The sequence below is a fragment of the Amphiura filiformis genome, chromosome 1 (assembly GCF_039555335.1).
Source record: "Amphiura filiformis chromosome 1, Afil_fr2py, whole genome shotgun sequence".
In the NCBI taxonomy this organism is placed as follows: Eukaryota; Metazoa; Echinodermata; class Ophiuroidea; order Amphilepidida; family Amphiuridae; genus Amphiura; species Amphiura filiformis.
The window spans coordinates 75771361-75797386 of record NC_092628.1 but is presented as its reverse complement, the minus strand read 5'-3'; the positions used below and the strand labels follow the sequence as shown (position 1 = coordinate 75797386).

At 36.6% G+C, this 26026-nt stretch overlaps 1 protein-coding gene across 3 annotated transcripts; it reads left to right on the top strand.

Moving 5' to 3' along the window:
• The first annotated feature begins 234 nt into the window (after positions 1-234).
• Positions 235-24910, top strand: LOC140153341 (poly(U)-binding-splicing factor PUF60-like). 3 transcript variants are annotated; one of them, XM_072176085.1, is made up of 12 exons: positions 282-331; positions 8500-8587; positions 13997-14102; positions 15445-15653; positions 16209-16481; positions 17037-17164; positions 17689-17757; positions 18115-18217; positions 18702-18978; positions 19721-19998; positions 20522-20711; positions 22090-24910. In XM_072176085.1, the coding sequence occupies exons 4-12, from the start codon at positions 15471-15473 to the stop codon at positions 22197-22199; spliced, it is 1611 nt and encodes a 536-aa protein (XP_072032186.1). In that variant the 5' UTR covers positions 282-331; positions 8500-8587; positions 13997-14102; positions 15445-15470; the 3' UTR covers positions 22200-24910. The 3 variants fall into 3 exon arrangements, with proteins under 3 accessions (XP_072032171.1, XP_072032186.1, XP_072032179.1); XM_072176070.1 differs by lacking the exon at positions 13997-14102 and having other exon boundaries at positions 235-331; XM_072176078.1 differs by lacking the exons at positions 282-331; positions 8500-8587 and having other exon boundaries at positions 13296-14102.
• Positions 24911-26026: the final 1116 nt, after the last annotated feature.

Sequence of the window (26026 nt, the reverse complement as noted above, 5' to 3'; positions counted from 1 at the left end):
CAACATATCAATCAATCAATCAATCAATCAATTAATCTATCTATCCTCGTCCAAGTCGCTGCACGAGGAATTGAAATATTTTGGCAAATTTTTGTGTTTTTCAAATTGTGCTAAAATATCTACTATACCCTAAATTTGTAAAACATAAAATGGGTTGAAAATAGGAACGAAGTTTGTATATCTCTTTATTTATAATTTTGGAAAATAAATGCAAATACTATTGAACGAGGAGCAATTACGTCCATAGGTCAAAGGTTATTTACTGAAAATTACCACAATGGCGATGAATGTAGCGATGGTAAATGACAATACAAACGGCATAATTTCAGCAGTAAGTCTTTTATTTACATAATTATCTTGTCCATATATATAATTGCAAACATTTTGTCGTTCCATTGGTATAAAATGTTGAACATTTACGCTTATTATAGCAACGATACAAAGGTCCAAACATGGGTCTATTTTGTCATGATGAAAAAGTTACTGTGTGTTGTTGTATGTGCCATTGTGGAAGCTTCAGTGGACAAGCATGCACGTTGCACGGCGCGGTGTATGCTTGGCCTTGGTTCATGCTTACCCAAAGATGTTTTACTTTAGTAAAACCTAGATACGCTGATGCCTATACTGATGCACGGCAGTGAGCGTAACCGTTCTGGCTGAAATCCAGAAATGACGTCATTTGTTCTGGTGCTGACTGCTGGAGTGCTGCCACTTCCGGGTAATACACTTGTCATTTGTATAGGTATGCCAGGTGAATTCAAATTTGCCATCACACTGCATCATTTTATATATCAAATTAAAGCCCTTGAGTAAAGAAAGCCAACACTGAAAACCTTTTTGTCATCGCACTTTCTGTAGCAAAGTTACATCTTGTCCAAGATTGACTTTCATCAAAAAGATTCTCCTAGCAAAATTCCCCAAAACAGCATTACGGGGGTGTTTCTAGATCTTAGTCTCATGACGATAGCACCTTTTTTTAATGGAACTGCTATCAAAATCTCTCTGAAATTCCATGTGCGAGTCTCTCATCACCAAAAAAATCATATATTTGGGTCAAGTGAAGTATAGACAACATATTTATGAAGGTTTCCTTCTTAAAAAGCTTCTTTTTAATTTCAATGTAAATTTGTATTGCCGGTTTAGGCCATTTTGACTGACTAACAAATGTGTTAACCGAGGTTTCCCTGTGATACCTAATTTGTATGACCCACCATACAATGCATATGACCCCCGGGAATGGAGCATCATTTGTCCAAACTGCGGCGGATTTTCATATACCATGACGCACCCCAGCATCCCAACAATGACGGACATTCACTTGCAATGACGGTACCTCTCGTCAGTTTTGTGATGCACCATTTCCTGATTTTGACGAACCATGACTGTCCTATGACTCTCCTAAATCAAGCACACACGGTCGCCGACGTTGCAATTATTCTTTTTGCGGAAAAAAATCTAGAAACACCACATTCTTTCCGACTCGTTCCCAGTTTTACGATACTTGGCAGTCGGTTGCTGTTTTTCGTCAGGGATCGATATAATGGGATAGGCATCGTAGTATTACGTAACACACCGAAAGATGTAGTTTAACTCTAGACAATAGGCGCCATATTGCAGGAGGGTTAGAGTTCATAGAGGAAACGTTAAAGGTTAGTAGATTAGGTCACCCAGGCACATCACTAATGTGTTTCACGAGTTGTAATACCGACAGGTAAAACATTGATTTTGTAAAATTCTCCGATTTTTAAAATTACTAAATAAGGTTCTACTTCAAACCATTCTTTGATGAATCTATGCAATATGACGGTAATTTTTGAAACATCTAAGAATCAATCTTAAACATCTTCATGATATTCATTTTTTTGCGCATGGTCAAAGCATGCTCTTGCGCTATCCACAGACTATCCGGTGGAAACTTCAAAGCAACGATCATGCGTTAATATTTACAAAATGGCGAATGATGTAGTTTAAGTCGAACAATAGCGTGACCGGCGTGACGTAGTTTTTGGCATTGTTCCTATATGCACTTTCACCCTCCTGTTTTCGTGCATGCAGAAGAATAGGGCCATACATTCTGAGGATGAGACTACTACCTACCAACCGACGCCATTGAATGGAAAGTTTTATGGTTTCTGCTTCTGGAAGTTTTTGAAATTTTTGTTGAAGACAGAAGAAGGTACCCGTAATTTCCGAATATAAGCCGCGGCTTATCGTTATTTTGGAGCCGCCGAAAGTCAGTGCGGCTTATCTGGCGATCTTGGCTTATACAGCAACGTTTGAAGCAGAAAAACACACAAGAAAAAAAAAAAAGCCCGACTCGACCGCAATCAGCAAATTGTCCAAAGTCATCAACATCGTTTACCGTAATCCTCTTTTATGTCAGTTCATTCATGGAAATTTTGATTGACAGTCTCATTGATTGACTGACATGACTTGAGTATTATCCCCGGGAAATTATCAACAGACGCCGCAGTCATCCCGTCCCAATTTAATCATGATCGCATTGATGGAATTATCATTCAATCATTCTCATAATTGCAGCGATTTATTAATAGAAAGTGTAAAAAATTATTGTAAATTTTTCTTGCATTTTTAATTTGATTCTTGTACAATTGTGAAGTTTGAGTAAAAAAAAATATGGTTGTTCGTTTTTATTAATATTATAAAAGTTTCATATCTGTCATGTTTGATCGATCCTTGAAAGCAAATTATGTAGGAGGCCTACCTCACACTCATGCACTGGCGCGTTGGGCGCTGGCTCTCATTCAGGCCTTAGCCAACTAGCAAATAACTTTCCATATTACTGGTAAAATGCTCCGTATTTTGTAGTAAATCACTGTACAACAAGAACAATTCACATTTAGTTTTCAAATAACTCCAAGAATGAATTGGCCATTAAATATCCACGAAAAGTTGAATTTCTGGTACCACACATGGTACTTTCCCGTGTGCTTTCCCTCATTACGGTAATTATTCATACACAACCGCTGGAACCCGGTTCTGCCCATCTTGCGTTGAAAGTAGACATTTTTGGTAAACAACTTTACGAGCGACCTTGTACTTCCCGGGGTAGTCCCTCATTAAATATTCATAACTTCATTCATACCGACCGTGGGAAAGTATCAATTACACCATATTTAGAAACATGTTTACCTGGGCATTTGCCTCCTGGGTCCTGGGGGCCGGGGTGATGATCTCACCAGGCCACGTGTATTATTCATGTTGGTTCTGATTTTATTCTCTGAATATGGGTTTTGTTTCATATACAATTATTTTTAAAGCAAGTTTATGGTCAAGAAGTTTATTTTTATAAAATTTGAGCGAATTAAGGTTTTGTAATTTAAAAAAAAACTTTTCTTAACCATGCGATTGGCGATTCCTGATCAAATTGATAAACAATGTGACGTGAAGGGGAATCCCTGTGATGACGATCGACGTTTGAGATACGTTTTGATGGGGTTTCCCGACTTGCTCATCAGGGCTAGCAGTAGCACATGGCGAACGACCCCAAGACCCGGAAGATGGAGGATGCAACCTCGCGGCGCGGCGTGTGTGATGGAGTATTTCAGCTCAGAATTCGTCAATTATCATTGGTATTTTGAATACATAAAAATCATACAAGGATACGCTATCGCTTACGGAATTGCTGAACTGGGATTATTTTATTAATTTGGACAGTACACAGACATTGAAGAACATTATTGGAAGATAATGATCGAGTACAAGTTACATTAATTACGTCATGGATCAATATACACACAGCGCGGTATTCCCCATGTTGATACCATGCTTGAGGATCAAATAAAACACCGACGTCAATGAAATTGACCCAATTAGTAAGTTAGGAACAACATTTAAACCATTTTGCTGATAAAATGTTGTCTGATGACATAAACTTTTATTTATTCTTAGACTTCCATTTATAGATGCACGAAATTGGTTTTAATATAATATTGGTTTACTTAAAACAAATAATTACCTCACTCCTCAGTTTGCTTTGTAGCGCCACAATCGTGAAAATAGCGCATTACAGAAGAGTATGCATGTCAAAATCGGCCGTTCGTGGTGCAGCTTTATATATGGCGGTGCGGCTTATACGCCGCCGTTTGAATCTTGTTTTAGCATTTTTTCGGACCTGCGGCTTATACTCCGTGCGGCCAATAATCCGGAAATTACATCCGTATTAAAAAATCCAGGTCTATTTTAAATACGTGAAAAGGAAAGTATACAGTGAAGTATTGCATTTTTAAAAGTCTATAGGCCTACACATTTGCTAAAAAAAAAAGGCTGAATATCTTTAAACTTGCTCTGACTGACGTGATTCAGCCGATTTTATTGAATACTTTAAATTTTAATAGTTGGAATATGTCGAGAAACATGTTGAGAAACATAACTATTGCGTCATGAAAATCTTGCCGGCGTCGACCGTGGCCTTTTTGACAGCGGGGATATCATGACGCACATATGTAAATTGACTGACATTGACACACCCCATCGTCACAGTCGTGACGGACCAAAGGCTACAATGACGGTCCCCTTCGTCATTATCATGGTGGTAAATGACCCACCCATGACGCACCTTTCCCGGGGGGTCGTATGGTGGGTCATACAACTGACAAGTGTATAACGCAGGAGAAAAACATGCCTTTTGCAAACAAAATGGCCGACTCGTCCCGGCCCCTTGGCCTTTCCAGCGAAAATACAGCTTATTTAGCCAATGTGAACATGGGGTCATCGGTTATAATATTTTCCTATCATATTGGACTAACACGTCAGCTATATGGTATTTCACGATATAACAGTACTTAATAAAAAGAAAACTGCAAACGTTCGTTCGTCGGATGTTTGACGAAGTGACCAGCTCTAATGACGTCATGATGTAAACAACGTCCGGGTCGTTAATAATTAATTAGGTAAACCCAAATATGGAAACCTCCAAACCTATGCAAATTAAGTGTTCGACGAATCAAAATACGATCAGCCCACCTCCAAACTTATGCAAATGAGTTCAGGTGGTTACGTGAACATGTAAACTAATGCGACTCTTGTGTATACCGACCTCTGTGTGCTTACCTCAACACATGAACAGTTTGAGTACCAACGCAATTAAATTTGTGTTCATGTGTTAGACACACAATCAAACTTCTTACCAAGTTAAAATGATGCAAATTTCCTAGCACTGCCCCACGCACCTACTGACTGCATGACAATTGACATCACATGCACAGACTGACCTGACAAATCGTGTGCATCGTAGGATCGGTGAAATAAATTTGGTAAAAAACACCTCGTGCATATTGTCCGTCTCCGTTGAAAAACTGGATCCAAGTCAGAAAAAATATACCATGTCCAACAAAACATTATAACCAAAATTACAGATGAAATTTGAGTATCTTCACTTCAGTCATCGAAATTTTTGCTCGTTTGATGCCAGAAAAAAGTCAATTTTCAAACGGCAATATTTTCCGAACGGAACCATTGATTTTCATTCTGTCTTCGTCAGGGCCCAGCAGCCATCTTGAATATTACAAAATAAATGAATATGCATACCTGGTATATCATTTATCATATATCATGTCTGAGCCCAGTAAGGTCAAAAATTCATTCATAAAACCATGTCGGGTCAATTGCAACAATTCTGATCGGCCCACAGAGGAGTAAGATAAGACAGAGCGCGTACCACCAGTCAAAGTCTCCGCCTCATCCGATAATGAGGGCCGATTGTTCCGTGAAATGCGACAGGCGAGACTGCTACGCAATTACCGCGTATTTATCATTGTCTATCGCGTAATCGCGAAAGCACGCAACGCTCTATTGCGTATACGCGAAGGCACGCAGCGCTGGCGTGATTGTTAGACACTACACGATCGAACAATAGGCCCTCATGAATATGCGAGAACTTACACCATACAATACACGGGGACTTTGACTGGTGGTACACGCTCTGTCTTATCTTACTCCTCTGTGGATCGGCCAAATAAGACCATGTGTGTGTGACGTGTTGGGTTCATGAATATTTAATGAGCAGCGCGCTCCTGCCTGACACGGCAAAAAAAGATAACAGGGTCAGGGATCACCAAAAGTCTGATGCTATGCACTTTGCATGCTTAGTCGTGCCTGGCGTGCTAAGTGGCTCCTTTATTTCTAACTTCGTACAGCGTGAATGGGGGTAGTTCGTTTGTGAGACGTGTACATCAGCGATAGGTATAGGTCACCCGGTCATCCGGTACTTATTTTACATGATGCTACAGTCGGCTACACTTACGCTTTTCAACCCACAATACATGTAGATCGTGCAGCTGAGCGACTACTTGAAGACTTGTAGCAGAGCTCATTCAGTTGTTTACGTTCTGTTTTGACCTCGAATCGAGCAAATTTCTCGGCCGATTTCGGTAAAATAAAGGTTAAATACTTGGCGAAAATTGCATTTTATGTGAAGCTGAACACATGAACATGTAGGAGAGTCTTTATTTTTGTTGTTGGCTGGAGGCCCCATGTCGAGAAGTTATAGAAATTATAGTATTTTGGCCGATTTGAAAAGAGACAAACCACAGAAAACTACAAATTTGACTTCTGAATCGGATTTGTTGTCAACGGAGGTCAACGGCTTGTGACATCACTCCAGGGTCACCTATACACAAAAAATGAAAGTACCGGTACTTCAGAATGAAATGATTTTGATAGCAGCTCCACATAGAAAAGCTGCTATCATCATGAGACTAAGATCTAGAAACACCACCGAAATGCTGTTTTGTTAGCTGAATCTTTTTGATGAAAGTCAATCTTTGACAAGATGTAACTTTGCTACGGAAAGTGCTATGACAAAAAGGTTTTCAGTTTTGGCTTTCTTTACTCAAGGGCTTTAATTTGATGTGTAAAATGATGCAGTTTGATGTCAAATTTGAATTCACCTTTCATACCTAAACCGTGCAAACCTAAATTGCTTTACACGGTGTCCTGCTTCAGCGAATCCAACTCTAGACTTTGAATGCAACATTTGGTCTCTAGAATAGAATGTGAAGCTATCGGTGAGCAAATTCTTCGCTAGACTTCTCGAGCAAGACAATTTGGGTATAAAATTTTTTAAAGGCAAACCTTTTCTTAGCTTTAGTTGACACCCTTGAAAGAAGTTATCAAGTTGAATTTATAATACTCGATCGCTGAATCACCACATGAAATCACATCTCGAAAACCTTCACACCGACACGTGTTAAGAATCGAGCACACTGACTTGTTTAGCAATTGTCCAAAATATAGCCTACACTCACGCTTGATTGAAAAGTCTATCCTCAATCCAGGCCACTGATAACCGACAATGGATGGATTGAGGATATAAATGTTGAGCTTTCTCAAAACCCACCAGAATCAGTGAAGCATGACACCATGAAGCATGACAATTAAAATTGGACAGTTACACAGATGACACGTCGGTGAATAGTTAGCATCATGGTTAATCTCTTAAAAATTTGCAAACTCTGCTCTGAAGATACAGATAAAGTCATAAATTTTAAGTTTTAATACGTTTGAATATCATGAAATTGGCGACGATTGAGACTAGTCACTAGTGACTGAAGTACAGGTAGTTATAGTTCCACGTTCTTTCTCTATCCACACAGTACCGTAACTATCGTGTGGTCGTGGATAGTAGATAGATTTCTTGATCAAACTTACACATGCCACATTCACTGTCATGATTGACAATTGAAGCAAATCCAGATGAGGTCTACTATTCTATAAGTTAATTTAGTAAACAGCCTCAACGGGCGATCGCATCAGAAATAAATAACATCTGTTCAAAAAAATGTCAACACTGATCTACCGAAAAACGATAGCAATGGACTCGAGCATTGAACGTTTGTCGAATGTGTGACTATTCTGTGCAAATTCTATGTTAGAGTTCTTGACTAAATGTCACATGCATATAATGCATGTGGATGCACACAAAACTCATCATTTATTGATGATAAAAATAAGAAATTTCCATTAATTTTGTATTTTGAAAATAATTAAGGCTTAAAAATATTGACCAAACCTGCTAAGAATTTAATAAAATTCTGCAAGGTCAGGAAATCTTGCATTCATTCTGTAATGGTCCGGGGAAATCCTAGTCTTGCAAGCAAGACTTTGACAGGTTTTATTATCATAAGATTTAAGATTCTACAGAACTGTAAATTACTTCAGTTTTGCCAGTTCGGGGAATGTTGAATCCACCCAAAATCAGGGTTCGAATTCGGCTGTATCGCATAGCAGTTTGCTCCTTATTTTGAAGTAACTGCTACCCAATTTTGCATTTGTATAGCACTTGTTATAGTGCTTTAGTATATGGAAGTATCCTGATTATGATGAATTAGCCAAAAACTGCTACACAAAATTTTTTAATGAATTCGAACCCTGCCCAAAATATGAGATCAATTACCTCAACTGTGTCCTGTGAGTAAGTACAATGGGGTACAGTGCCACTAACTAAGGAAAATATTTGCGATTCTTTTGTATGTACAGGCCAATACAGACGGGGACACCAAACCCAATGTGCTAGCCATGGGGGAGCCATCACCAAAGAAGACAAAGACAGAAGAACATCAAGATGGTGGGTATCATTTAAATGATCGGTATGGAATTGCCTGAAGCCAATAATCACAAAACTTATGGTATAAAATACTCAAAAGTACCATTCTTATCAACTGTTCATGAAGTATGGTCACGTTCAGATCAACATTCTTCATAAAAAGATCAGAAGGGGGTTCTCAATTTCAAATAAGGGACGCTACTAATTCTTTAACAGTTGGATATGGAGAAAATTTTATAAAATAGTTTTGTGATTTGACATCAAGGGATTCCAGATTTGTTGTATTACTTACATAAAGCCTAAAATTATACAACTAATCCATTATCATAATTAGTCCTGTGGAGGATTGGGTGCTGGGGGTGTTTTGGATAGGGTCCACATTTGAGAAATGTGTCTTGTTTTTAGAGCTTTGTGTGTATGTTACATACACCCCTACATATATTTGTGTGTACATTTGTGAGTTGGGTATGGATTAACAGTTGATAATTTCTAAAGGAGTTTAGACGAATTAAGCACAAAAAACTTCCTTATGATCCTGCTCATATGTTATGTACCATACTTTTGTACCTGGGGAAGCAAAATAACCTTCCAAGTATGCAAATTATCCTGGTAAAGAACTAACCAGATTAAGCTTATCATGTGTGTACTTATACAAGTTTATTTCAGCAAAAGAGAGCAAAACTTTTGTACATGTATGTATACATGGGTATCTATATTTAATGTACATGTGATGCAATCAAGCAAATCAGGTCATACATTATACCCAATATTCCTGCCCATTTTAAAAGGCTATGATTTGCTGAAAATCCCAAGTAAAATGGACTTACAGGTCCAGAGATGTGAAAATGTTCATTTTCAGACAAAAATGAAGGAAGAAGTTAAAAAATTACTTTTTGGGCCCGATCTGAAAATCTAATTTAGCAACCACTGGCGGCAGTTTTAGAATCTGGTATGCCACTCCTATAATGCACTTGCTGATTATTTTGAGAATGGTGCATACTCTCAGAATAAATTACAACTTGTGGGTGGTATACCTTATTGTAAACCTAGCCCCACTGGTAAAAGCAATTCTGTGAAGTAAATGCTCTGTTATGCATGTTGCTTAAACACATGAAAAGCTGAATCTGAATTGGAATGGTATGATACCATTAGATACAATGTGTGTGCATTTGAGGGTATCAATTATTCAAAGGCTATTTCATTGTCAATCTGGAGGGAAACATTTTTGCAATTATTACTTCAGTGTTTTGGTAGGCAATGAGTTGAAATATCATTAGTGCAACTTGCCCATGGTGTACGTATATCATCATTTCAGTTGGGGTAGGCTTGAACTAACTCATTATCTCCACAGCTATCAAATTTGTGACACAACCTAACACAGGCTTTGTCTTTTCTTGTTTTTTCTCTTTCTTTTTTTTCTGTGTCCGAGTTTTTTTGTTACAGATTGTGTAGCTGGCACAGCCCATATACAAGGTCCAGCTGGACCCTGGGCCTTACGTAACCAGACAAGTTCTTAGGTATTGTTTGGTCTATTGTTGACCATGACCAAGTAGTAACCTCTTGCATCAAACTTAAAATGTATTGCCCTTACATATCAGAAATAGATGTATAAGTTATTTCATGATCTAGGTTTATCTCATGTAATGTCATAGTTTTACAAGTTCTGAGTGAAAATGTTTTCATTTCGCAAAAAACAATGCAACAAAAACATTTTTAATTTAAAAGAAAGTAGCTTGTGTGTGACTTTGGGGAAGTTTTGGGTCAGATTTTTCTCACTGGAAGTCAAACGTTTGCCAAAAAAAACACATTCTGTCACCTTAATTTGAAGTGTAGCTCAAATTTATATCTTAATAAGGTTGACTAATTAATCCAGGAAAAAGTGAAAGAAATACCGAATTTAACCTTATTAGCATAATTGGGTGGATAATATATAGAAAATGACAGAAAAATTGGTTGTGAATTGCAAGGCATGTGAACTTTATTCTTGTTCTTTTTTTTCCTGGTTTCTAGTGTCTGACTTCATTTTTTTCTTTTTGATGGAAAATATTAACTAATGCGCTCAAGGTGCTAAATAGGTTGAATACGGTAGAACACCATACAACAAAATTGTGAACAAAAAAGGTTGGTCCCTAAGTAAATCAACACACTTAAATGTGTACAATTTGATCATGGGAGTAGTAACACACTGTTGAAAAAGTTATTCTGGAATCTGGATTGGTGTAAAAGTAATGTATTCTTAGTACAAGATTTGATTGCCACAAAAGTCATTATAGAAATCTATTATCCATAGATGTTGATTTTAATCAGTTTTGGATTTCACCCCAATGTGATGTTTGGGGAAGTGTGATTATGTTTGAGAGATTTTAAAAAGTTCAGAGCATTTAAATTTGGCAAGGAGTTTGAAGAAAAAGTAATTTGAATTTTAAGACATGTTGGATTTTTTTTCTTAATACAAACCAACTAATTAAAGATTATAGGAACACTTATGCTCAATAAAATCAATGTGAGTCAAAATCAAAGTTAAGGTTTTCTGGCATTCTTGGAATAATTAAAATTGTTAGTGAAAATTAGAGAAAATACTGTCATTACTGCCTTAAAATGGACCAGGGTCCAAAAGATACGCCTGTTTTATACTTTTATCTCCAACAGAACTTGGGTGCTTATCGTCACAAACAGCTGATTGTTGTTGGCTTGCCCGCCTGCCACATACACCATGCGGACCATTCAAAAGTAGTAAAAGTCTTTCCTAGGCATTTTGATGTTTTGGTTACTTGGTTAAAATGTTGAAGTGGGGTTTAGCTAATTTTTTAATGAGTACATGTATGTGTAGGTTGTTTTATTCAGTTACCTTTTATTTAGAACATATTATATTTATTTGTGATTATACTGTTATTAGTAGTTTTTCCTTTATTTCTTTTTTACCCAATTTAAAAACATTTTTGTTTCCTTACCCAAGTAGTAGTTATAGGAAAAAGCATGTTTACTTTCTTTTATTCCCCTTAGTAGTGTTTTAGATTTCTATTGAATTACATAAGAATTTAGTCTTGCACCATTTCAGATAATATTTGTTTTCTTTTTACTTACATATTTGCCTTGTGATTTTTTTTTTTTTTATTTATTTTTTTTTTTGCATATGTCTGTCTTGGGTACAATATAGGTCTGATTGATACTGATACTAGATTTTAAAGTCAATTTACTGATATTTGGCAGGTCACCTCAAATGCATATTATACAATTTTGAAATTTAAGATTACCAATGTCATATGCATGTATTTTTTTTTCTCCATTTTTTTGTTGCTCTTTTTCAGAGTCATTGCAGCTTTCACGATCACTACTTATACGACTTTCGAATCTGAATGTCAAGTGAATGACCAAACTAAGAGACGGACACAGAAAAGAAGAAAAACTGTTGCAGTCGTGCCGTCTTTTTCTCGTTCTATTTGACTTTGCATTCCCTATCCTATCCGCATTTTACATCACTTTCCACCATGAATACCACCATGAAAATGTATCTATCACTTGCATATGACATGACAAATATTTATCATTGTACTGTACTACTAACATTTTGCAAAAGATGAATTAATGCATGTTTGTTTTTCACATTGTGTACACAAACTTTGGATCGTATGCTTTGACAATAAATATGAACCTTGTATTTTACTTGAGACCTCTTCTCAGTGCACAAGTGTACGCAAGCAAACACCTGCATCTATGTAATGTTTTTAAAATTATTACAAAGTTGAAATAAACATAATGAACATGACCAAATAGCTACCCATGTTTTAACTCTAATATTTCTTCCACAGATGGTGCAGCATCTTCATAACAATCTCTGTTTTTCTTATTTGTTTCTTTTTTGTGTATGCATATGAGATATGGCGGTTGTCACGAAACCAGGCTTTTTCCTCTCTAGCATCTCAGCAGAGCAAGTTGGGCTTAGCGGCTTTTAACAAGTGCCAAATCATCATTCATTTGTTTATTAGACATTTTATTGATTCATGGAAATCTCCCAATCCCTCTAGTGTTTCAGACTGGTAGTGCTTTAAGGTTAACTCCAGATAATTTACTAGATAGAGCAAATTAAATATAAACAAAATTGATATCACTGTGCTAGATACATGTATGAACATAGAATTATGAGGAAAATTATTTTTTTTTAAAGCAAAAATATATGCAGCCAATAAGGCAAAAAAATACTAGTAGTATGTCTCAGAATTTGTGAAAATTTTAAAATCCAATGCGGAAAGTAGTGGTCCCCTCTTCTTTGCCCCCCCCCCTTTCGAATCCAGTCAAAATATGCATGAGATGCTCAAAAATTATATTCTTACACGCATGAAATATTTTCACAACTTTAAAGTGCTAATTATAAACTCACAATTGTCCGACAAATGCTCTCAAAACTTTTTTCTCAGAAGCAAAGTGTGTGGTAACTGAGACATACTCATTTTTTTGGCTTTAACATTGGTCATATTTTGAACTTGAATTGAAATTTATGAATCTCATACTTATGTGTTCAAAAACCTGAAATATTTACCACCTGTTAAGTTGAAACTGTTCATCTATTGGCAACACTGAAAAATGGATATACTTAAAAGAGAGAAAGTATGGTAAAAAAAAATATACATTTCAAGAACAAGTTTAATCCGTAAATTGGAAGTATCGATTTTCCATCATTCTCACCAAAAATCACAAAATTGGTGTTTTATTTTTAATTTTACTTATATTTTAAGAAAGAAATGATGATGTCACTGCCATCTGAAAGGTGGCGTTGACATCACTCAATACAGTCCTGATCCATAGGGCAACCTATTCATTGCAGATTATAGAGTGTCTATCTGACCAAGCAAAATTTTGATGCTGTCCTTTCCACCCATCCACTGTTTTGACTTGAGAGAGGGTGCTGTTATGCCACACTAGCCAAGCAAGAATTTGATTTAAAAATTGAATTTGGATCAAAATTGTAGGAAATCTATAGTTCCGATTCATTGTTAGGCCTAAATTGGATCAGGTATAAAGTATCTTCTTGAAATGGCCTGAATATTTTTTCTTATCATACTTCTCCTTTAAGACGAAGATTGGCAGTGATCGTTCAAAGTTTTAATCGGTTGCCTATCATGTTTTCTTTGTGAAGGGTAAGTGAGATCACAGATATTGGTGGTAAATCAGGTCATTATGTCGAAACTATTCAATTTTGGAACTTAAAAGGAAAAGAACAAAATTTGTAAGGGAACATCATGCACAGTGCAAATAATGAACTTTTAAAAGATATGTTTTTGAAGTTACTCTAGGGGAAGTTACAAATGAAGTCCTTGTCCTTTAGGATCATTTAATCCATATTGGAGTTTTTAAATAACATATCCAGCAATGAATCAATTGTTCTCTTTTCTCTTTTTTGTTTTTCTCTGTATTTTTGTGCCAATGTTTCAGTTACGAAGCTAAGCACACTGCGTACGTGATGCCGCAACTCACTCATATCTCACGACTGTGTGGCCTATACCAAAGGCCCACATCCGACCCAATGACACAATTTGTGGTAAACATCTATAAAAAAAATCTTGTTTGTTGGTCCGTGTATAAACCATTTACCATATTGGTGATGCTGCTGATTTCTCTGTTCCTGATGATGATGATGATGAAGCTATGTTGCTCAGGTTTTATATCCTTCATCAAAATGTTTGTGAGGTTACATGATGGAAAATGCTCATGGTTGAAGCTCTTCAGGAGGGGAGGGAAGCATAATGTAACCATATCAAGCTGTGAAACAACAAAAACACCATGATATCATTTTTCACATATAATTTTCCCAGCATGGTATGGTTCATTATGTGATATTGTCTGATATATATATAAGCTGCAATAACTACATGTAATAATGTGGTTTTCAAATCCATTAAGTCCAAATTGGGTGGGATGGAAAGTGCTGAGGGAGCTAATTCCCACCAAAGTTTATGCTGTTTTAAAAGCACCTTTACCCCTCTGATAGGGCCACTGAAACCATATGTGAAGTAAGGTAATAAAACGAACAAAAAATGTGATGTTGCCCTCAACAACTGGTCTGGATTTTGAAAAAAATTTACTGTACACTATTGGATTATTTCACTTAAGTGGAATACTTGAATGCGTATTAATGCTTTAAATGGGTGTGGGCCAATATTTTCATGTTCAGCTTACATTGAGGCCTACCATTACAAAAACATTGTTTCCAAATTTTGATTTCTATTGCCCCAGTGGTTTTGATATGAGAAGTGAAGATGTATAACAATGCCCTATAAGACAGTGCATACACTACTGGTGTGGTTACCACAATTCAACACGTTTTTGCTCACACTATCTAAACGAAACATCTCGGGAGTTAAATTTTGCTGGGGTAATGAGAAAAATATGAGCTTTCGTCTGATACCAAAATCACAGTTTTGGTGAAGAAAAATGGGGATGAAGCTATCAATTGGGTCAAGGACCTTGTCAATTCTAAACAATTTGGAACATAAATTACTAATTCTCTGAAAAAAAGGTATTATACCCATACTTAACCTCTCTTTCTGCAGGTTTTTAAATAAATGGCCAATTGATGCTGGAAAGAAATGTAAATAAATCTCAACCATCCAACCCCCCCTTATTATTTCATCCTTGCGAGGGCAACACAACAATTTTGTTTTGTTTTTGCCTAATGTTGATGCCACATCATCCGAGGCAAAATTGCTTGAATGTATCTCTAAATGATATGAAATTTTACAATTTGGACTCATCATTTTTGGGCCTCGGATGACATTTCATGAAATATGATTTGAAAGTGGCATCTGCATAAATAAGGTTTGAGTGGACCAAATCTGTTCTATATTCTAATGCATGTTGGGTTTGTGTCTTTTCGAATACAGTCAAGAGAAGTCCTTCACCCCTCCCAATGGCAGAACAGACTGGTCCAGTACTAGCAGGACCGGGAGCCAAGAAGGATGTGCCGTTGATCACCTCACTGCCCAAGCTGACACCAGAGCAACAGGAAGCTTTGAACAGAGCCAAGAAATATGCCATGGAGCAGAATATCAAGAGTGTGCTGGTCAAACAGACATTAGCTCATCAGCAACAAGTAAGAACAGATTTCAAAATGAAATTTAAATACAGAAAAACAGATCAGGCAAAGTATATGCTGGTCTTGCCTGGACAGTTCAATCTAATTGCAACCAAAGTTGTAGCTGCAATATGGGAACTTTTCAGAGTCATACTGAGATCAAAGTCATTCGGGGTCAGCTTGTTAGGAGATTTTATTGAAGAATACAACTTGCATACCCAAGCTAATCAAGAACCACATTGTTTTTAGTGCTTAATCTTAACCCTGACAGTCATGATACCACAAAATACTATGATGAGAACCACTGCGCATGCGTGAATCCCTAAGTGTTATATGCTCACAGAATCGCTGCCCTGTGGAGCTACCGGTCTGTTATCGTGTGCTTGGCATGCAGGGGGTCTAAGGTTTGAATCCTGGGGGTGCCAAGTGATTTCTTTCTTCATCTTCTGTCCTTTTTCGTTTCTTCTTTATAGCAAATAGCAGGGTTGAGTATTAGGATTAAGCTAGTTCTAGATACTATTGCAAATCTTGATTATGAAATTTAATCATAATTTGTGTTTTGTTTTATTACAGCAAATGAGTAACTTACAGATGGCCGCACAACGACAGAGAGCAGTGGCCTTGATGTGTCGTGTCTACGTTGGCTCCATCAGCTTTGAACTCCGCGAGGACACCATTAGACAAGCCTTTTTACCGTTTGGACCAATCAAAAGCATCAATATGTCATGGGATCCTGTAACAATGAAGCACAAAGGGTTTGCCTTTGTTGAGTATGATCTACCAGAGGCAGCACAGCTGGCATTGGACCAAATGAATGGTGTCATGATTGGTGGCAGAAATATCAAGGTTAGTAAGGCCCGATAGGAACATATGGCTCTTTCTATCATACCCTGAACATTTCCCACTGCTATATCGTTTTTATTATTTAAAATGAAAAACAATAACACTATGCAAAATGTTAATTATTATGCTTGATAAAACTTATTACATCACACAGATTTAATTGATAACTAATCGGGCACCGATAGCGTTATAATCTTCAACTTCAATGTGGTGCCTAATAAGCTGCTAGGGAATTATCTGACATTGACAAGTTGAATGCAGCACATTTTGGAAGGAAAATATGTTTGGAAGAACTGTCATATGTTAAAAGAAGTGTGGCAGGATTTAAGTGAATATGTTAACTGCCACTACCAAAGTCTTGAAGTTTAGTAGATGTATTACACATATATGCAAAATATGTGTGAAAGTTGTTTTTCCTCAACAATAGTACTACTAAAAGTGAAGATTATTTGACAAAAACTGATGAACAAAGAGTTCTAATGTTTTCACCATGGATTGCAACAATATTTTGAGAAAACAATAGTTGATTTATCAGTTTTGGTGATGTGTTATTTTCAGGTTGGTCGTCCTAGCAACATGCCTCAAGCACAGCCTGTAGTAGACCAGATCATGGAGGAATCCAAAGGCTATCCACGTATTTACATTGCATCAATTCACTCAGATCTGTCAGCAGAAGACATCAAAAGGTATGTAAACATGTTTTATAACTTCACTTTATTGATGCAACTATTTGGATCATATTTTACCTCCCCTTCCCACCAATGCTTTTCCCAATGTTGCATTGCATGGTCAATGACTTCTATATAACTTTGAACTGTTGTGGAATCATTTCTAAGTGGATATTATGTTGTTTTGTCTTTCATCATACCCTTACACACATGGTTCGCCTATTTTCCCCAAGAAATTTGTGTAATTACAGAAATTTGTGTAATTACAATCTTGTGTAGAAGAAGTACTCAAGTAAAAAAAAGCTGTGTATCAGTAATTTTGTTTGAAAATTGTGGTGTATTAAGTTATTGCACCATTTTCATTCATACCTGCTACAAGTATGTTTGAAAACATACATGTTTGCGACCCATGAACAAATTGGTAATATTTGACAAAATATTATAATCCTTAGAACTATTTCTGAACACTTAGTCATTGATGATATCAAGTTCCTTTTACAATAAACCCTTAATGAACATTACCTTCTTGTTTCTTATTACAGTGTTTTTGAGGCATTTGGAAATATCAAGTCTTGTATGTTACCCACAGAATCTGTTGGCGGCAAACACAAGTAAGTGATCAAGTCTAAAATACTGTTTACTTTATGATGATTAAAGTTTAATCAAGTACACAGGATTTCATAATAAGTTAAATTTCTACTACGAGTACGCTGTCGATTATCACAAATTAATACCTGTGTGAGTGGTTGAGTTTTAAGATGCGTCGCTTGACTTCAAAAATACTGTAACTGATTGAAGTTTGCATTAGATGTGAATAGGACTATTACAAATAAAATTCCTATTTTCACTGAAAGGAAGAAAGTGACGTATATTCAGTAAATTGTGATAAAGATGCAAATGAATATGAATAAACAGTGCCTTTCATACCTGACCATTTATATAATATATTTGTCTTGTTCTGTCCACAGAGGGTATGGTTTCATAGAATATGATAAGATGCAATCAGCACAGGATGCTATAGCATCAATGAACCTCTTTGACTTGGGAGGACAATATCTAAGAGTAGGAAGGGTAAGTGTTGATTTCTTCCATTGAACCATCAGTTTTCAAATGTTTAAGAGGGGTCTGTAAAATGACTTGCATAAGTTGTAATAGCTAAAAATCTGTTCTACGGATTTTTCACTTTTCAAGCCTTCAATTAGTTTTTTCGAGATATGGTGGACACAATAAGATGGCGCTGCACGAAGTGTGTCAAGTCTTTTGAATTTGCCAGGTTTTACCCAGATTGAAGATTGCCCTCCTTTTGTGTACACCTTACTTCAAAAAGGCTAATGATTTTTGAGAGTCATTTAGCTTCTTCTCTCAATTTAGTTCTCATGAAATGATACAAGACAAAGTGGCAACAAAGTTTGTGACTTTCCTTTTTTGAATTGAATTGTGTAAGACTGCAACATTGGGTAGGTGAAAATAGTCTCCCAGGAAAACATGTAATACTTGATGTATGTATTTCTACTTTTGTTCATTAACTGTAATCTGTTTCTTTCTATGTTTACAGGCATTTGGATTAAATATCATCACCCCACCCTCAGTATCATCGTCCGCCCCTGGAGGACTTCCCCCTGCAGCTGCTGTTGCTGCTGCAGCCGCCACCGCTAAAATCCAAGCATTGGATGCAGTCGCTGCACCTACTTCAGGATTAGGGTTTTCAACAACTCCAGGTCTTATGACTACAACGTTAGCTAATACAGCTGGATTATTGGGGGCACCACAGCTTGGTCTTCTCAACATGCCCCAAGCTGTCATGGCATCAAACGCAGCAGGTGTAATCACAGGTTTGTTTATAATCTGTTTTCTGTTATTTCTGAGTTAATAATGTAAAATCATAGAATGGAGACTTGTATTTCTATCCCCTTCTGTAAGGTAATATTTCCCAACTGAGTACATAGTGCTAAGCTGATATGATCAAGGTGGCCTGCTTAAAAAACAAATACATATCACTGACTGAACATGTGTATGAAGCACGTCTTACATTCAGTTTGCTGTATCATAAATATGATGGATTTCAGCATTAGTTTGAAAATAATTTGCTCCATAGGCCTACCGAAGGTATGGTAGGCAATTCACTTCTTGCATGGTCATCAAGTTTGAAGGTAGAGCCTTGATCTGGCAGCATGAATGCGAATTAAAGCAGTCATATAACATTGTGTAAAGTGATGTCGTAATTCTTTCATGGCTGTTACCAGTTTGAGGCTCTCTACCCAATATGGCGGAACCATGAAAGGGGTGAATTAGTTTTCTTTAAATTCCAGGAAAATGTACAGTATTTTATGGACATTGGGCTTATCCAGTTGAAATCCATACATCCCCTATGGTAGACATGACCTCACCTTAATCTCCTACACATGGAGTGTTCATTTCATTTGAAATCTCACCTGTGTGAGAGATAGCGGTTGTGTATTTCATAGGGGTGTATGGATTTTAACTGGAATACCCCATTGTATTTTTTATCGGAAAAAATGTTTATCTTTATATTCACTAACCCTGATTCCCTTCTTTTACTTCTTTGATTATTAGGAGTAACACCAATCAGGCCACAAATTCCAACTGTCACAGTCACCTCTGCACAGACAGCAGCGGCATTAACGGCAGCTGCCGTCTCTGCTGCATCAGGTAACCCAGCAGCTTTATTAGCAGCCGCTGCTGCCCTCGCGGCACAAGGTGGTTCCGCAGATGATATCAAAAAGAAATTAGAGCAGGAATTACCACAAAGTATTAGTGAACAGGAGAATATGACGATATCAGGGAGCAGTGCTAGGCATATGGTAATGCAGAAACTACTAAGGCAAGAAGAGGTGAGTGCGCAGTAGTTTCTGTGGGACACGATTTTGATGAAATCGGATCCAAATCGGCAATAAGAGATATAGGCAAAAAAGAATTTAAAAAACATGAGAAACTTTGTAGCCAAGTATGCCAGGGACTTCAACACTAGTAAGCTTAGCAAGTTAGTAATGGTAGTAACTAAATTTTCAAAATTTCTGATTTGGTCTGAGTGAATCGGATTGTGTCATAGATGTAAAGGCAATTGGAATTTATCAATTATGACAATCATATAGTTGTAAAAGCTGTGTTGTTACAAGCCAGAAAACTGGTTGAAAACTTGCCACTTGTGTAATCTCAAGGCGTAAAAATGCTTCAAACCAGAGACATGCATATTGTACTCTCACTATGGAATCTTGACAATTATTACAAACATAGAAGCAGGGTGGTGGAAGTTTTTTTTGGCTATTTCAAAACATGTTGTTATTTTGCCATCAGTGACATAAGGAAAACTATTTTATATCTTGCATCATGAAAACCTTTTCTGTTGATTTTCAGTCCAACGTAGTGGTGCTTCGTAACATGGTTGGTGTTGAGGATTTGGATGATGACTTAGAAGGTGAAGTGACGGAGGAATGTGGTAAATTTGGTGCTGTTAACAGAGTGGTCATCTACCAGGAGAGACAAGGAGAGGAGGAAGATGCGGAAGTGCTCGTCAAAATCTTTGTAGAATTCTCAGAAACACAAGGTGAGATTTTGTATATTTAAAGAATAAAAGATGAGAATTTTTATTTTCCTTATCCTGTATCATGTCATAGATGTAAGGTTTTGTAGGCAAGTCCAATATTTTGAATAGTGGATATTACAATAAAATATAATGGGCCTGATAGAGGATGGTAAAAATGAAAATTCCAATCTTGGTAATTTATTTCATCATTTATTTAGCGAAAAATGAAGTTACCGTTATTGAGAACTTCCAAAAAGAACAAAACTTGTTTACAGCTTCAGTTGTGCATGATGCGTGCACATATGTGATGTGATCAAGCAAAATTGAGTCAGATGTCGAGAAGATTGATTTTGGAATATAAAAAAATAGTATGCAATTTCTTTTGTATTTTATTATTCTGAGCAGCATTGAAATGGCCATATCTCTGGAACCGTAAGTCTAATTATGATTGGATTTTCAGAAAAATAAAGCTATGAGAATGGCTCATGTAATGAAATTGAAACCTGAATTTTGATTTTGATCGACATAAGACTCGTTTTGCTTGATCGCATCACATATTACCTCATATATGACACCCAGGAACCAATCAGATTTACTACTTACAAACTAAACAACACCCACTGAATAAGAGTATGTAATTTGTACCAGAGTATACCACAGGTGGTTCATGGCCTCTAATGCATAGTACACACAGTAAATATGAAGCTGACATCTATTACTTCCTATGCTGGTAGTAGACACAAAAATTAATCTTCTAGTTATGCAAGCTTTAATATAATCTCAACTAAGGCTCATGTACAACAGTCACAACACCCTGTGCAGTGTGCACTTGATGTTTGTGTTGTGCCTAACAGTGTGCATGCCATTCTACATCAGTACGATTCCTATCAGGTGCTCAATTTCATTGCAGTTGAATCGAAATTGATTCTTACAAACTCATATGGCGAGAATCAAGTGAGAGAATAACTGATCATCGTAACTTAACTGCATACAGAATGGATATAATTTGGGGAAAATCAAATCTGATTCTTACAAACTAAGTTTAGGAGAATCATTGCAAGAATCGATTCTTTGATTCGCGCCGAGTTTGAGGCCCTGCAATAGATTTCTTAATAAATATTTTCTCCAACAAAAGCACAACTAAATAGAGAATGAAGAAGACGAAAAATCGTTAGTAGGTGTGGACCCATAATGCAGATCTGTGGAATGGGAGATGTTTTTTCAAATACAGGCTCTCTGATATCTTTCGCCGATGCACATCTGTGCCCTCGGCTTTATCAGAATCGATTGACTGTTGTGTCACAACTAGCTTCATTTCTCAGCTGCAAAGTATATTTATTGTTTCCAAATAATTTTTGTCTCACAGAAAGCTTGTTGTTTATTGTTTTTCCTTTTACAGAAGCAGACAGAGCATGTGGCGCATTGAATGGCAGGTGGTTTGGTGGACGAATGGTACAGGCTGAAAAATATGAACAATCCAAATTTGATGCCAGTGATCTATCGGGATAATTCCAAACTATTCTGCTTCACCAGAAATTATTTTTTTAACATCGTCTTATTGATAGTAGTCATCTTTGTTGAGTCTGCTTATAAGTCATATTTTATGTACAACTGCATCGGGAGTATTGTAGGATTTGCAACATTTTGCGCAGTTCTGGAAAAAAAACTTTGTCACAACGTAGCTTGCAATTCTCAAGGAAAACCAAATAAAATGTTAACCTACCCTACACTTGCATCAATTTTCCATAGATAATACTGTGTTTGGGTGTGATTAAAAAAGTATATCCGAAGAATTTCTCTAAACGTGCGGTTAGATCCCTTACCTCACTCGGGCTGTTTATTGTTACTCTTACTATTGAAAACTTAAGCAAGCTGATATTTCAACAATTTTAATAGAGAATTGCTATGTATCATCAATGAAATTACCAATATTCATATTGCATCCAAATACATTGGTTTTTATCTCCTGCAAGTGTCAGTGTTATGGCACAATCAAGAAAGAAGATAAGAGCTATCGTATAGCATGGTTAAGCAGGCTTGCCATGAATGGAAATAAGATGTGAAAGCTATTCATCTTTAAACCATTAATGTTGTATGGAGGTAAAGTTTCAGTCAGATTGAGGTCTCGTGTGTAGTGAGAGTTGTTTTTGTGATATTTATGGAAGCAACACATGGGCTTGAATGATCCTTGAAATCATGGTTTTCAAGTATTGTTAAGGGTATACGAGGTATTGTTGGTCGAAGCAGCAAAAAAAAAAATCAATTTTCATTATCTGAACCAATATATTATTGAAAAATAACACTGGTATTTTGCAAATGTTCATTCTACAAATCATATACTTTGAAAACTTGCTTAATTTAATGTTGTTAATGAGTTATGTACGTTTTACAAAAGTGTTGTTGTTTCAGCCCTCTTTACAACATAACTCAAGAACCACAGGACCTACAAAAGTATATCTGTGATATTTGAATTCTTCTACACCCTCGCTATGAATTGAGCAATGCAATTTTTGCTAAAGCTCACTACCATTCACAAGATGCTGTGAACTACTTTTTTTCTGCTGCTTCGACCAATAATACATCGTATACCCTTAAGACATCAGCATTGTGGTGTTATAATGTCCTTCTGTTTTAATCAATGTTTTTGATGTGAACTCTGTACTTGATGATAATAGTCTTGTTGCTAATTCATTATTCATACAATATGTTATATTACTATACACTTGAAAATATGGCTCAAGTTGGAGGTACTACCAATGAAATATTGAAATATATTCACTGCCACAATGTCCTACTGGGAAAAGCAGCAAGTCTGTTAAGATATATAAGCTTCATGCAGAGGAAAAAATCTAGCTTGCAGTTCGCATAAAAAACAAATGTGTCATACAGGGTGGCTGCAATTGTTGTCAAGTTGCTTTTGAATTAGTTTGTAATGTTTCTTCAAAGTTAATCCCAATTTGGATGGTCAACTAACTATGGAAAACGTATAGAGCAGGGTTAGTTGGTAAAACGCAATTTCTTAAATATTCCATTTAGGTTCTTTGTGTCATTGATATCAAACTTTCGCCACAGATGTTTTGCATGTGTGACAAGGTTGTGTGCAGTAATGTGCACAAACTGGCATCATTATGATGAGGTCGGACTCATTCACCTGGAAGAAAGATGCCACGTAGCGAGCAAAGTATGAAATAGGTGTATTGGATCCAACGTGCAAGGGTAGCGCTAGGCTGCATTCGGGGGTCCCGGACTCACCAAAATACAGTTCGGACCCCCTATTTTTAAATTTTCTGCAAGTTCAGGGGTTCCTGCAGACCCGAAGTTTTTCAATCCAGCACTACTGCAGACATACTATTTATGCTGCATTTGTGTAACTCGGGACTCACCAAACTGCGGACTCTGTAGTGTTTTGTTCTAGCGCTACCCCTGCCAACGTGTACCAAGGGAATTTTTCATAGTTTGCATAACAAAAGATAGATTTAAAACAAATACCAAATATTTAATATACATTTTTGTATATTTATGTGTTATAATTGTGTTCAGCAGCTGATATGGATACACACAATATAATCAAGTTAACAATTTCATATTATAGTTGGGAAAGTGTAAAGGCTTTGGTACTAGATCCTGATGATCCAAATCATGTAATTTTATTTCACTTTTCAGTTTCTATCATTGCAAAGGGTAGATTATGCTGCATACACATGTTCAGTCGGTAATATATATTTGTTTTTTATGAAGACCACCTTGACCAGTTAGCACTATGTGCTTATCAAAAACTGTCTATACTGGTAATAGAAAAATTCTTGTCATATTATGATAATACAATGTGATGAATATGGCATGCATAAATTAAACCAACTCTGGATTAGCTTATCAGCTGCAACATGATAGACAAGCTTTAATTAATGTTGGCAAAAAATTAAACAACTGTGCATCAAAACAACACACTGTGCGGTACGTTCTCTTTTGTGTGAAAGTGTGGCGTGACATGGTGTATTCAGACTTGTGTAAAATGTGTAGGGTCAGGTATGCATGTCATATTTCATTTTCATGTCAATGGCTAGTAGGGTTCGTTACAATGAATCTGAGATTACTCGACTCAGACTTTTTAAAGATATGGCATCACAAGTATTGCATACTGGATTGTGTTGTAATAAGATGATGTATTATAGTATGCATATGTGTTGATGTTTGTACAGAATAAAAACCATTTTCTTTTACCTGAGTTGTTTCATTTGATTTATTGTTGTATGAGGAAAAGAAAGGGGTTAAAATAGCACATTTTCGCACACACTTTTCCCAGTATAGTTGGGCCTACTATTCTCGGGAGCAGGACGGCTGTGAAATTTTGGGAGATACCTTTTCAAAAACTGTCAAAATCTCAGGCCGTGGGTACATTTGTAATTTTGTGGCGCCCTGATCTCGAAAAGCTGTTTGCACCACTGTTGCTCATCACTGCGAACCGTGACAACGATGCTGTAATGTGTAAAGTAAATGATTTATTGTCCAAAATCAAGTCTCATAGTTATTGTCTACCGGTAGGCGATAATGTGTTAGCTTATACTGAGAAGTCCCGCATCTTATTTTTAATTGCGGTTCATGACTAAAATCATTAATCCTACTTTACTGAAAACAACATGCAACAACACTTGTTTTCGACAAACCACTTAATTTACTTACGACTATATATATGACAATTTTCACGAATAACTTACGGGTCAGATTTTTTTAAATGACAAATTCAGCTATCGGACATCTTGGGATGTCGAAAGCGCTTTCGCGCACCTTTTGAAGCGGACTCATTGCACGGTGTGACAGTCAAAGAAGCTTTGAAGGAAAAGTCAATGGAAATGTTTGCCCTTTTGGAATCTTGTTTCATTCTATAGGTATTTAACGGAATGTGACCTTATTTATTTATAGAACTCTTTCAATTTTTTATCAAGTGTTGATTAAGTGAAACGACACTTTTTACGTACCCAGCTTAGTTACTGAGAGTGTCCCGTAAAAAGAAAGATACACACACTACAAAAAAGTATGGCAACATTGCTGAAAAAAAAAGAATTCCATAAACTGTAAGTTGAACATTGATCCATATTCTGTCGATTTCATCTGACGTACTGGATGGATATATGTTCTTTGCATGAAATAGTAAGATTAGGCTAATAAATAGGGTGGAAGGTGTCATTTGTGGTGACATCACGTGCTTATTACAGTACTTACAATGGCGGAAAGACGGAAATCCGTTTGAATGCAGAGACGAAGAAACTTTAGTCTACAAAATGTCCAGATGCCCTAACAAAATAGCCAAATGGTATGGTGGTGGGAGAATGATTCAT

What these genes read in the sequence shown, in the direction of transcription:
- LOC140153341 (XM_072176070.1), top strand. Translation starts at nt 278, where the DNA reads ATGGCGATGAATGTAGCGATGGTAAATGACAATACAAACGGCATAATT. An exon ending in CAAACGGCATAATTTCAGCA is followed by an intron (nt 332 to 8,499) that starts GTAAGTCTTTTA and finishes TTGTATGTACAG; the next exon opens with GCCAATACAGACGGGGACAC. An exon ending in TCAGCAGAAGACATCAAAAG is followed by an intron (nt 17,165 to 17,688) that starts GTATGTAAACAT and finishes TTCTTATTACAG; the next exon opens with TGTTTTTGAGGCATTTGGAA.